Raw genomic sequence first — 13,505 nt, 5'->3', positions numbered from 1 at the left:
AGACGCCCCCCCCAACCCCCCAAGACAGGGTGCTACCATGCAGCAGGGGGCCCATGCATTACATCCAATCAGGGCATGATGGAACATCGGCAGCTCACACCAGGCGGAGGGCGGCGGAGGTCTGATGAGATGGCATGCTTGGAAAACAGAGCACGAAGAGCGACCAGCGAGGGAGGGATGGAGGGATGGAGGGAGGGAGGGATGGAGGGAGAGTGGGGAAGAAGTGGGATGTGCAATTTGGGAATATGGCCGAATGTGTATGCTGACGCATGTCTAATATTCCCCTGGCCAAAAACAGGCTTTGCTAAATTAAAGACCAGACTTGTCACAGTTACATGAAGCCCTGGAAAATGAAGAAAGAGTCTCTGTTGTCATTGTCCTAGTTCCCAACACTGAAAAGAGAGGGGGAAGAGAAAGAGAGGCCTGCAGGTAGAGAGGAGTGTACCTCACCCATCCTCCTCTCCATCTGCCCCTCCATCTGCTCTTACTTTCATTTACCACTCTCTCCTGTCCAACACTCCTCCTCTGAAAAGAAGGGGTCAAACAAACACATGTAGTCATGCACACACACTTAGTCACACACACACAAACATGAATCCTCACACACACACCACTGTTCTCCCTCATGTCCCTCGTTCCCTCAGTCACGCTCAAAGGGGTGGGGGGGGGGGGGGGGTTTGGGGGGAATGGGGGGGGGTTTGGGGGTGGGGGTAAAGCAGGGGGGTAAAGGGGAATGTCACTTCACGGGAGGGGCGATGGTTGTTCAGCGAGGCAGCGTTTACGGTGGGGGTGCCCGTGTGGAGCACCCAGAAGCTCTCCCCGCCATGCCACTTAGTCAAATGGACCTTCAGTGAGCGTGATAAACAGGATGTCTTGGCTTTCAGGCATCATGTATAATTCAACCACGCTCGCGGTGCGTTCCCGCCTTCCACCGGCCCCTTTGCCGCAAACGAGCGTTAGTTTCTTCCACGCATCACGCGACACCTCGTGCGATGTCAAGAGTGCGGGAGGAAACGAACCCCGAGCTGTGAACGAGCACGAGCGACCTGCCAACCGCAAAATCCAGGAGGGGCAGCGGCAAAGCGCATCCCATCACCACCTGGCTGTGTGCGTCCCGCCACGCGTCCCGCCACAGCTACGCCTGGACAGAACGACGCCCCGGCTGTGGGGCGCGGAGTCACAAGGGTGGGGGGGGCAACAGCAGAAGGGTCTGTTCTGCCCCCTTCATCCACGTGGCTTAAGGAGCTTTCCTCTGTTCTGTTTATAGCTACTCCGACTTCTGCAGCTTGGAAAAATACCATCACATTTCTACTCTCATACATTTTCTGGTATTTGATTGAAAAGCTGCAGAAAACACAGCAAACCACCTTAATATGGTGATGGAGGAAGAGAGGAATACTGGGATTCATCAAAAATACTGCAGCTTAAGCTTCCTGCAAACTCATAATTGCTTATTTATAACTTGTTACATCTAAATCACTTCTTTAATAAGTAATTGTTAAATATTAAGGTTCAGTAATCAATAATTTGACAGCATACTTGAGAAAGCTTTTATAGTCAGCCGATGAGATGACACCGATGCTGAGTTGAGATCTTCTCTACTGGTGGTGAATCGAGTGATTTCATGAGGCTGCTAATTCCTTCTCCAGCCCCCTCCTCCTCTTTTCTTTCTTCTGTTCTGCCAGCAGCAAACAGCTCCAAGCTGCCGCTTAAACTACAGTGGTGTGTGTGTTTGGAAGGAGCAGGCAGCGAGCGGGAGTGTGTGTTGGTGCTGTCTCCTGAGACCACACCAGCCTGCCCGGTAACACCAGGCCACAGCGGCCGGGCCACTGATCTCTGCTCAACTAATTGACCGGATCATTTCCATATTTTTCTGTGTGCAGATCCAACAATGTGAAGATAATTAATTGTATTTTCCTGAAGGCGTCAGGACCGTGTAGGGGATAACCGTGTCAAGATGACTGCCACGCACTTAAAGCAAACACACTCCATTAAACAATTAGCACAAGACTTTCCCCAGAGGTCAGCAGGCATATACAGAGACGACGCTGATGGACACTGATATTTAACTCAAGACATGGAAGGAACAGCCATTTCTGATGTTCTTGTTCATCCTCTCTCTCTTTCTCTCTCCCTCTCTCTCTCTCTCTCTCTCTTCCTTCCTAATTCAATTGAGCAATGCTTTACTGACATAAATAAACTGAATCAATTAATTGAACATATAAATGGTAAATAAATAGTAATAAAACAAAACATTACTAAAGTACAATATTTACAAAATAAGCAATTAATATTCATTAATTACTATTAACTACACTGACCTCCTAAGTGGGCTAAACGGGTAATGCCTTCGGGTGTGACAAAAAGCCACAAATCCTACTAACAAATTCTCTCCCCTACTGCCTCTGTCTCTCTGTCTCTCTTTCTCTCTTTCTCTCTAAAGATATAAACCAGTTTTTCCTTTATGATTGCAATCCCTCTTTCACCTTACTCTTTTTCTCTGCGTTTCTGTCGTCAGAGCGGAGAAGGGGCTCTGACTGCTGTCAGTCATCTGGAAAAAACAACGGCATTGAAATTCTGCCGGGGCGAAAATAAATAAATAAGTACAAAATAACACGCGCTCAAGTGCCTCTCTATAAAGATGACACGAATTGGAAAGAAACACAATTACCACGGTAACAGTAACGTCAGTGAACTGACTGCCTCCTCGCTGACGAGGCCAGGCTGACAACGGAGGCGCCTCGCAGTGCCGGGTGGCCGTGGCGACACCGAAACGGCGGCGGACGCTGGAGACTCACCCCTCTCGCAGGAGCGGCCCAGGTAGCCGGTCCCGGAGCAGTCGCACACGTAGCGGTTCCAGCCCTCCCGACACAGGCCGGTGTTGAGGCAGGGGTTGCTCAGGCACTGCTTTGGTTGCTCTTTGGAGCAGGACGGTTTGACCCCCATGGCGCGCTGGGCCTCGGCTATGCGACGGATGTCCTTGCTCTGGCCGTCCATGAAGAGGTCGCGCACGCAGCCCACGTAGCCGTAGTTGAGCAGCGCCGTCCACACCTCGGTGGGGAAGACCAGGCCGGCCCGGTCCTCGGGCAGGCCACCCAGGTACAGCGTGTCGTCCAGGTCCAGGATCTCACTCTCGCCGGGGGCCGTGTAGGGCGTGCGCACCGAGTTGACGGAGATGGTACCTACGAGAAAACAGGCGGGAGGAAGTGAGGAAACGTTAAAAACACAACTTTGGACAACCATTTTGTCTGGTTGTGTGCAGAGGGAGGAAAACGGGAACATCTATTTTAACACATTTGATTTTACCACAGCTGAGAAGTGAAATAGGTTTGTCACTGATGTACGATGTCAGGCCATGAACAAAACAAGGGAACGCTCAGAGTAGAAGTATTATCCAGGAGACAGCAGGTTGCATATGACAAGAATATTTCATGCTTCAGATTCATCAACCAAAGTTCAGATGCGAGACTTCTATCTCCGTCTCTTAAATTTCTTAATAATATTTAAGCTCGCCATGGTTTTGCTGTTAATGTGGCATGCATCCCAACATGGAGGTTAAAACGATCTGCCTTCACGAGGGCCCATTGTTGACGATGTTAAAACACTTTCACGGCCTCCGAATATCAGCCTCTTTGTGTTTTCGTGGAGAAAGCACACAAGACGGGCGTTCGAACGGCACGGCCGCACGTATTCCTGCCCCTACTCCCTCTGGTACACGGTGCCATTATCCATGCCTAGAGGCAGCGACAAAGGCGAAGCATTAGTGTGGTGATGGGACAGCGTGGATAGGGATTAGCACAAAGGCCTCGGCCCCTCCCAGCCCTGTTTACTAGTGTTCCCAGGCTGAGCCCAGTAAAACACCGCTCTAATCTGGAAGATGAGCGACCCAGGCCCCTGGCTCTCCGTCCAAAGGACGGCCTCTTAACGGGCAGCAAATCAGAGCAAAGTAAGCAAAGTGGTGCAGGCAGCAGGGGGGCGGAGACAAGGGACCGCCGCCTCGTTTATCAGCTCATTTGTTGCGTGGCTTGCAAAGTCATGTTTGGAAAAAAAGTAGCCCAGGCACTGGCCCGGACGCCCACGTTCTGGCGCGCGCTGAAGGCTTTAAACGCCGTCTTTCCACGTACCCAAAAGATTTATGGCTTTAATTTGGTATACATCCTGTGACTTGATCACAATAAAAAGCAACAGATGGAAGAGGCCGGTAAACTTGGCAGTGGTGCCGGGGGGGGGGGCTGGTCCGGGTGATGGATCTAAGCGTTACTTTCAGCATCAACAGCCATCATAGGCTTTTAATGAACGGCCAGAGTTCAACAGTCTCAGAGTGGCGAACCAAGTACAGGAAATCAAGGTCGCCCCCTAGTGTTGGCTCACGCAACGCCAGCAAACAATCAGCTCTCCCACAGATTAAACACGGTTCCATAGGCCATTGTGAGGTGAGCCATTACTCACAGACATAGAGAGAACTGAACAGTCAAACGTACTGGCACAAAAGCTGTAATTACTCTCAGGGTAATTCAGGGCCTGTCAACCGTCTCAGGTTTTAAGAGAGACTGCAGAATTAAATGTTACTTATCTGAACACGAGTATTTGATAATACTCTGCGGATGTAAATAGACGTCTAACTGCAGGAGCGAGGAATAAGATATGCTATATAATGAAACTAAATGAAAGGAGATATTCTTAATGCAATCAGTAAAGGAGATGTTTATTTCTTAATTAAAGCTGTCTCACTTTATCTCTCTACCTCTTCCTCTGACACGCTCACGAGAGCACACCATCTTGTCCGGTGAGCTGGAGTTGGCGAATACAGGCCTACACGGCAGCCAAACAGCTCCCGCAGGCGGGCCGTAATGAGCATGCTCCATCATCCTGCCTCCACCTCTCAGTGCCCAACGATTACGCAGCACGACACCACCTTATGGCCAACCTGCCACTATAGTCTCTCCCCCTCACACACACACAGGAGTGCCCACATGACCACACCCATGCATACATACACTCCCTAATACACACATACATGCACAGGAGTGCCTATGTAACCACACCCATACTACACTCCCTAATACACACACACACACACACACACACACACACACACACACACACACACAAGACACACAGATGGTCAAAAACACACAGTATATTACCAGCTTCGTGTATGTATTTCCGGTCCTTTGCTATGACCTCACCTCATTAACCCAAATAAATAAATAAATCCACCCATAACGTTCCCTCAACATTAGCATTTTCGTTTTCCTATATTTATGTGGACAAGAAGAGAAAAACAAATCCACACCTCAAACAACACGACAGCTGTACACACGCTCACACACGTGTGTGTATACTCTGACCCTACGCACACACGTATTCGCACGCACACTTTCATGTGCATGTAAGATCAAACCGTCTCTGTGTAGGTGTAGGCAGGCAGTTCGCACCGCACAGCTCATGTGGTTTGGCACTGAGGGACAGTCCCATCTGTCAGTGGTGCATCAGATTGCCATTGGGCTGCCAGCATCACAAAGGCTTTTTCCCCTCTCTGCTCAGTCTCAAAATCTGTCCAAACTCACCATGGCGGAGACGCAACACTGTATTAGGGGGCTTTATGGTAATCTCGCTTTAAAGACGTGATAGAACCGTACTTCATGGACTACATCTATGCAATATGCCTGGAAGAAAAAAAAACACAATTTAAAACCATAGAAAAAAATATGCTGCACTCTCTTAAAGGTTCCATATTAAATACCAATCAACTACCACATTACCGTGAAACGAAAATACCACTCTGGCTTTAGAAATCTGATTTCATAATTGCTCTGCGAGCCATTTAATTTTCTCCACATAATTCTCCCTCACTGTGCTCGCCAGAATGTAGGTGACCTCCATTCCTGTATCCGGGGAGGCGGCTGAGAGTTCCCAGTGTTGGCAGTAGCCACAGATCAATAAACCTTTTTTTTTCTTGCTCTTTGCAAAGTTTGTGTGAAAGGAGAGAGCCAGAGGCCAGTGCACGGATGTGAGGCTGTCGGGCTGGATGGAGAGGGTGGGTGGGGGGGGGGGGGGGGGGGAGTCAGGGACGAGATGTCTTTACTGGGTACCACCGATCACTAACTCGCTCGCTCCTCTGGGAAACCGACTTCTGGTTTCCATGGCAACTCTGGCAGAGAAGACAGCGGATGGAGGGAAGTGAAAAGCAGGAAAGGCGGCGAGGCGGTTCATATTTAAACCTCAGCCTGACAGAGTGGCCCGCCAGGCACAGTCGGGCCGCCTTTGGGGCAGGCGCGGAAAAAACTGCTTTTGATTTGATGTCAATGTTACCACAAATGTTAAATGGTAGCCAGAATTCAAGCACTGAACCACTAAACATATGTTTAAATATATTTAAGGGTACAGTAAATCCATGAAAATAGGGCAGCATATTTGAGAGAAATTAATGTTGCCTGATGTAGTTACTGTATATAAAGTAATGAAATATTACATCAACTAAACAAGCAATACTGGTATATAGAGATTTATAAAGAAATTCACATTGTATGGGAAATGATTGCAAGAGAGTGCAGTTCTGTGGATTATATTATAATCCTGAGATGGGGGGCACATGACTCAGAATTCCCACCACACAGACTGGGGTAAATAATTGAAAATATGGGTGACAAAGGAAATTATGGCTATGCATACTGTAGCAGAGGGAGGACATTAATCTTCACCAATTTAAATAATGATTTCTATTAGAGAAGCACACCTTTTACAGACACCTGCACATTAGAAAGTACACTGAAGAGGTGTCTCAAGGATACACAAACTGACTTAGTCAAATTAATAATCAATACAGATACGAACAGATGAAGTGTGCCATAAAATCAATAGTAGGATCTATAAAGCCTACTACACTCAACAGAATATGTCAAACAAAACGCAAGAAAGAATGTAATTACAGAAGAATAGGAGAATATATGGAGATTAGCATGGAAAGCCTATAAAATCAATGGAATAATGTTGGGAAAATAGAAGCAGATTTTTTTATACCTCAGCACACATCCCACATGGTAATGCTGTCCTAGTATATTGGAGGAATAGGTGCCAAAATGCTAACCACTTTTACATCTTTTGGGAATGTCCAAATATTCACATATTTTATACATCAGAACTATATATATTAGAACTATATCTATCTGTATGTCCTGATATACAACAAATAGACAAATCAAATCTATAAGACTTGATAAAAGTCAATAAAGATACTGACATAAGGGATATATATAAATATTATACATTACATATATTATACACTACATTATGTAAACTTGTATACAATGTATACCAGTTTGTACAAATGTATACAATTATTGTTTATTTATTGGGTGAGGTTATTATTTTTAATGCCTTTCTTCTGACAGTGCAGTATTCTCCTTGACAGTATATAGTTGATTAATATATTAAAGAAGATATACAGAAAGTTTTGATATATTATACTTGTTATGAAAATAGTCAATAAAGGCTCACAAGAGCTAGGGAAATGCATTTCTTTCTAAAACGGTTTGCATGACAGCAATCCAACAATAGTTAATCAGGCAATTATCCATGTAACCAGCAGAAGGTGAAAAACAGAAATAAAGGTCTAACCTGATCTGCCATCCCTCTGGAAGTCCACGTGGTACCATTCTCCATCGTTGACCTTCTTGTTGATGGCGCGGGTCTTGGTGGTGCCTGAGCCCATGTCCAGTAGAAGATACAGGTGACCTTCCAACATCTCGATGGCAAAGAAGTCCACCTTCATGGTCTTGGGGCCCTTGGGGTCTTTCTGCTGCAGCTGTTTGGGCTTGCCATGGCTGAAGAGAAGAAGGCCATTGGGCTCCGTAGTGCGGAAGTCGAAGGAGATGGAGCCGGCTTTCTTCGCCGTCCACTTGCTGAGCGTCACAAAGGACTCTGGTGTCTCGAAGGTCACCGGATCTAGCGTGGCCACGTTCTCGCACTTGAAAGCCACCATGCCGCTCACTTTCATCTTGGGGTCACCCTGCTTGGCCAGGCGAGACAGCTCGAGTCTCACGTCGTTGTTCTTGTATACCACCTTTATGTGCGTGGGAGAACAAAAAGATCTCACGTCAATGAGACCTCCAAGAACCCGCAAACCCAAATTATCCTGCTTACCTAATATCCAGCTTCCGGAATACTGATTAAAATACTGATAAAAATAATTCCAGATTGATCTATTCCTGTTTGTACCCTTTTGTATTACCTGAAGCCAGAAATCTGACACTTAGAAAAAAGTATATCTCCCTGCACTTCATAATACGTCTGTAGCATATGGCATACCATAGTAGACGTGATGTTGTGTGGTGTGTTTGGCTGTATGAATCTCTGTTATTGTTCTTCTACTTTTAGGGTCCACCTGGATGGCTCTAGCTGCCTGGCTGGAGAGGCCGAAGCCATTTTGTTCTGCTCTGCCACTTGGCTAAGGCGCTGTGATTTAGACAAAGCAGCAGACTGTGAAGTGTTCAATATCACCCTCTTTTAATTCAAGTTTCGATTTCATTTGAGCCCTTGCCAGGAAAGAGATAATGGAATGCGGATGCAATAAAAGGATATTGACGATGCCTCAGAAATGCCAATCACATGGCCAGGCACTGGAGCTGTACCAGCAATTAACAAACTGCAGGAGGTCCATTCCTCTCTGTTCCTCCCACCTGTTCTTTTAGCCCATCCCATAAACTCACATCGGGGGAAAACGCAGCTTATCTGCAACAAAGCAGTGTGTGACATGACCCCCAGGACCGAGTGTATAGGCACGAAAGAGCTGGAGCAGGGGGAGTGGGTGAAGGTCTCGGCATCTGGGCCTGATGTGGAGCAAGCCATCGGTTGGCATATGCTGACCAAAGCTCTGAGGAAGCACAGACAACACCTAACCCCCTAATGATGAACGAGCCTTTCACGAACCCCACCCTAAAGGACTGCATTAATTACCCACGACACAAACACCACCACACAGCCAACACACAGACACACCACTTTAATAGAAACACAAGCATCGTACCTACATCCAAGGGCCGCTTCATTAGATACTAGAAATACTACTTTATTGGTGCTATTGCAGACTGTGGACCATCTGGTGCACACTGCCAGCCACGCTCTCTCTGATCACTGGCTAGTTTCTGACCGCAATACTGCTGACAGGATATTATTTGAGTGGCAAATCACTGTCATGACAGCATTTACACTGACATGATAGTGGCATGGTTATTGGTGTTGATGACGTTTATCAGGCACCTTAGCGTTTACACGTGTCAATGTCACTCTTGACTGAGAGCCACCCATCACCTAAAAATGTCCATCAAACAGTGTTCAGACACTGATTACTGATGAAGGGCTTGAGGATGGGTGACTCAAACTGTGCCTGACATGTCCGACAACAGATTGGTGGGAAATTGTATACCTACAATGTACATTAAACAGCTTCTGAGTGCACAACCCCAGTGAACGCACTAGTTTAATTGTGCTCTATCACACATGTGTATTTAGCTGTTATCCTTTTGGGAAAATGAAAAAGGTGTGGGGGCTGCTGTCACTGATATAATACTGTGGTGTGGACGAGCAGAAAAGAAGATGAATTTAGAATCTTCTCAGGGTGGCTTGCGGCTGTACTGGATTAAACACGTTCTTGTGTTCATGGGTCTTAGACCTTGGGAAGGTCTGTTAATCTGTGGAAACGAGCAGATTACAGCTTGGCCAAGAGAGGATTACATGACGATAGTGGGGAGGGGAGAGGGTTCTCGTGACATCAGTCTGATGCTGGCACATGGGCAGACCTTTCATGCCCCAGCAAAACCAATGGCTGGATTTCTGGTGTGTGAGTGGGAGGCTGCTGGTTCAAGCCGCTCTTGTAGTGCTCCACAGGCCTGTCAATAGGATGATACAGGCTTGACTTGCATCAAACAAGTGACCGGTTTGATCTTCAGTGACCCAGCAAACCTGTCCATTTCGTTATCATCAGACATCTTCAAACGCTCTTTGTGTTTTTCCCTCCTGTCTTCCTCCCCATTTTGGCATGTTCTGAGCCACTGAACAAAAATGATCGATTGATCTGAGCTCGATTAATGTGCCTGTTCGTCATCGTGTTACTTTTAATGCGCCACATCTCAAACTTCCGTTCACAGAAGCATGTTCAGCAGCACATGGAATGAAAAGGTGTTAGTTTGTAACAGCAGATAACTGGTCTGTGACTTAATGAAAGAGCTGTGGTGAGTCACAGCATTTCGCTTTTAACCATGGGCAGTTTCACAGGCTTAGATAGTCTACTCTTAGTGAGACACTGCACAGAGCAACTGCATCTTCACTGAGGGACTGTCAGACCTCAAGCTCTGACAAACATGTTCAACACACTCTACACATTCCTAATAAGAACCAGGATAGCCTTTTAATATGTACCGAAATTGAAAGTGGCTGGGACCCCATTTTGGAAGGACGAGAGTGTCTGTTGGCATTGTGGAAAACAGCAGAGAGTTCATATCGCTACGCCAAACCCCTTCGGATTCAGAAGGAACAACATTTAAGTCTTCAGTAGAATGTCTAAGCAGGCAGCTGTGGTGTTGAACTTCACAGGCTGCCATAACAGACCGCTGTCCCTCAGAGACACACATGTAACACGCAATCCCACAGACACACCTATGTGTTTTCAAGAGTGCCCATGCCCCCAGCTCCATCACACAGTTAACCAGTTCTGCTATTTACACTAATAGAAAGCTTATGTACCCTTTGTTAGCTTTTTTTTTATTAGACAGACCTTTCGTTTTTTCCCAGACTGAAAGGTTAGTTGTCCTATTTATCGTGTTCATGTTTGTTAGTCATGGCTTTCCTGTGTCCTGCTTTCAAATGACCATCCTTCACATGTGAAGTGACCTCACAGGTGGCATTAATCAGCAGCTGCATTTGGGCAGGGCTGCGGGCAGCTTATGGTCGGCTCACGGGCCGCTAGTGAGAACGCAGCACAGACGAATAAAGTGATCGCTCAGCTCATGAAGTACGAGCTCTGAGTTTTACAACCCAAAGAAAGGGACTAAACGATAATGTGTTTGGGGACACCTCCTATGGGACAGAGTTCAGAAGACACAGCATCATGCGGATACATCATGCAGCCAGCGTATAAAAAGAAGGAACTGTTTAAAGGACAGTGTGTGTGTGTGTGTGTGTGTGTGTGTGTGTGTGTGTGTGTGTGTGTGTGTGAGGGAAAAATGCCCTCTTTCCCTCTTTGCCTGAGACATTATTACTCCAAGGATTTCATGGGGTCTTACAGACCAAATACAGGTGGTGGTTCTTTTTTGGACAACATTTCATTTCATGCAACTGCAGAGTTGACATTTCTCTATCATTAAAAAATCGAAATATATATCAATACAAACCAAGTCAAGCTATGATATTTTAGGTCATTGGGGTACATTCTCTACTCCTGGCATTAATAAATACAGCCAAACGTTTGATATTTTTGTAGTCCTCTCTTATAAGTCCTATGTGGAATTCCTTTTAGGAACTCTGTTCTCATAACATTGCGTAACAGCCTGTATGAGGTCACAAGGTCACGTGTGTATGGAAGGCAGCTGTGTTTACCTCCTTCAGGCAGCCCATAAAGTTGTTGCTAACAGGGGATCCGGGTAGATCTGCAGTGCTGGGACTGCCCCCGACATAGAAAAAGTCATCAGAACCTAGCATGGTGTAGTCCTCTTGTGTATACCCAGTGGTGGTGAGAATCCCATCCACGGATATTGTAACCTAGACAACAAAGCACAGGGAAAGGACACGCTATACTCACACGTAACTGGAATGCTGATATTGGGCTCTGGTCCCCCTCGTAAGGATTTGGATAGTTGGTTGTTTTGTTTTGGCTTTTCGTATCTGGCTTTAAATGCTCAGGTTTCTTGCTACTGGTTTAGTATGAACCCATTTTCATGTCTGTTTCAGGATATAGGTTTGTTTTTATCATGCTCATTTGTCTTTGAGTTTGTCCATTTTGGTGTTAGGTTCTAGTCTGCCAGACCCGCAGTACGGGTTTGTTAGTTGAGAGTGTGAGTGACACAGAGGTCCACACTCTGTGTTAGTATTGCCAGTACTGGAACACAAAGGTAAACCAGCAGACACAAAAATGGTGTTAGTAGAATGTGTGTGCTAAGAGTTAGTATTGTTTAGGTTCAGTGCATGTGACCACTTTTCATGTGCTCATGTCTCCATATGATGTAAAACAAAGACTACGGCATGCCACTGGGTTAGGGATGGATGCGCAGGCAATTAGAGGCCCTCACACGTGGCACAGAGCCGGCAGTGTGCAAGCATGCTTCGTGGTCTCTCCCCCCACACATGCAAACAATGGAGAAAAGAAAAGATTATTTTCCGGCACTAAATTGCACGGGAACGGAAAGAGAGCGAGGGAGAGAGAGGGGCCACAAACGGGGAGCGCAGCTAACGAGACCCACCACCACAGCAGCGTGTGTGTGTGCGTGTGTGTGTGTGATTGCGCATGTGTGCATGCAGGAGCTTGTTTGCTTAGGATGAGTGAGAGGCAGAAGAGCGAGTGCCCCCCCCCCCCCCGTTAGTCTGGAAGGGGCCACCATGGCAGCGTGACGGCAGCAGAGGTTTGGCCCTTACCCCCCGGCATGCGCGGTGAAGGCCCCGTCGCTGGCTGGACCAGTGGGACAGACACGGGACCAGCCAGCCGAGACCGGACACAGAGCGACAGTTTAATGAGAACCAAAACGAATGGCGGGGGGGGAGCGACGCAGCTAGAAAATGTTGACTGGACATAAACGGATGAGGAACTGAAACGGAAGATAAAGAAAGAGGGGACTTGGGCAAGGAGGGGGAAGGAAGCGTAAAAGAGTACCAACCGCAATTTCCCCTTTTTTTTGTTTTTGTATTGATGTCTACGGTTCAAAAAAAGGAAAATAGACACACGGCAAACCCAAACTAAGAAACAATTAGAATGATATCTACCGAACAATGTAGTTTGTTTACCATAGCGTGTCCAATGCCTGAGTGCTTTGTGGAAAAGGGGGGAGAAAGGAAATTAAAAACTGTGAACAGAACACCGTTCCTCAGTCAAAAAAGATGGTCTGTAGGCCAAGGTTAGTACATCAGCGTTGCACGTTAGTAAGAGGTAATCGGTTAGTAAATGACACATTCCATGGATGAGAGGTTAGTTTTTTTTTTCTCCCCAAAAGCAGGTTAGTAACATTTAAAAAAGAGCAAAGGAAGAGAAGGAGAAGAGAAGCAGACTAGAGATTTGCACCAAAGTGCTCCCAAGGCACCTGGGAAAATTTGTCTACCCTAATCCCAACATTGTTTCAGTCCCTGTGGAATTCAGATAGTTTGCCCTAATCCCAACACTATTTCAAGGCCTGTGGAATTCAGTTTACCCTAATCCCAACCCTGTTTCAATCCCTGTGGAATTCAGACAGGTCATCCTAATCCTAACATTGTTTCAGTCTCTGTGGAATTCAGACAATTCACCCTAATCCCAACACTGT

General features: G+C 46.6%; 1 protein-coding gene across 15 annotated transcripts in view; it reads right to left on the bottom strand.

The window, feature by feature from the left end:
* The window catches only part of nrxn1a (neurexin 1a), a 127,945-nt gene that overhangs the window by 61,523 nt on the left and 52,917 nt on the right, over nt 1–13,505 (bottom strand). For 11 of the 15 annotated variants that reach the window (XM_076999677.1, XM_076999673.1, XM_076999678.1 and 8 more), the window contains 4 exons: nt 12,994–13,017; nt 11,596–11,757; nt 7,621–8,065; nt 2,799–3,182 (listed from right to left, as the gene is read on the bottom strand). In XM_076999677.1, the coding sequence (XP_076855792.1) occupies nt 2,799–3,182; nt 7,621–8,065; nt 11,596–11,757; nt 12,994–13,017 (1,015 nt within the window). The remainder of the gene's footprint in view (nt 1–2,798; nt 3,183–7,620; nt 8,066–11,595; nt 11,758–12,993; nt 13,018–13,505) is intronic. The other 4 variants (XM_076999679.1, XM_076999680.1, XM_076999676.1 and 1 more) reach the window with 1 other exon arrangement.

This window comes from Brachyhypopomus gauderio, chromosome 3, assembly GCF_052324685.1.
Source record: "Brachyhypopomus gauderio isolate BG-103 chromosome 3, BGAUD_0.2, whole genome shotgun sequence".
NCBI lineage: Eukaryota > Metazoa > Chordata > Actinopteri > Gymnotiformes > Hypopomidae > Brachyhypopomus > Brachyhypopomus gauderio.
The sequence above is the reverse complement of the archived record's forward strand: the minus strand, read 5'-3'. Positions and strand labels throughout refer to the sequence as shown.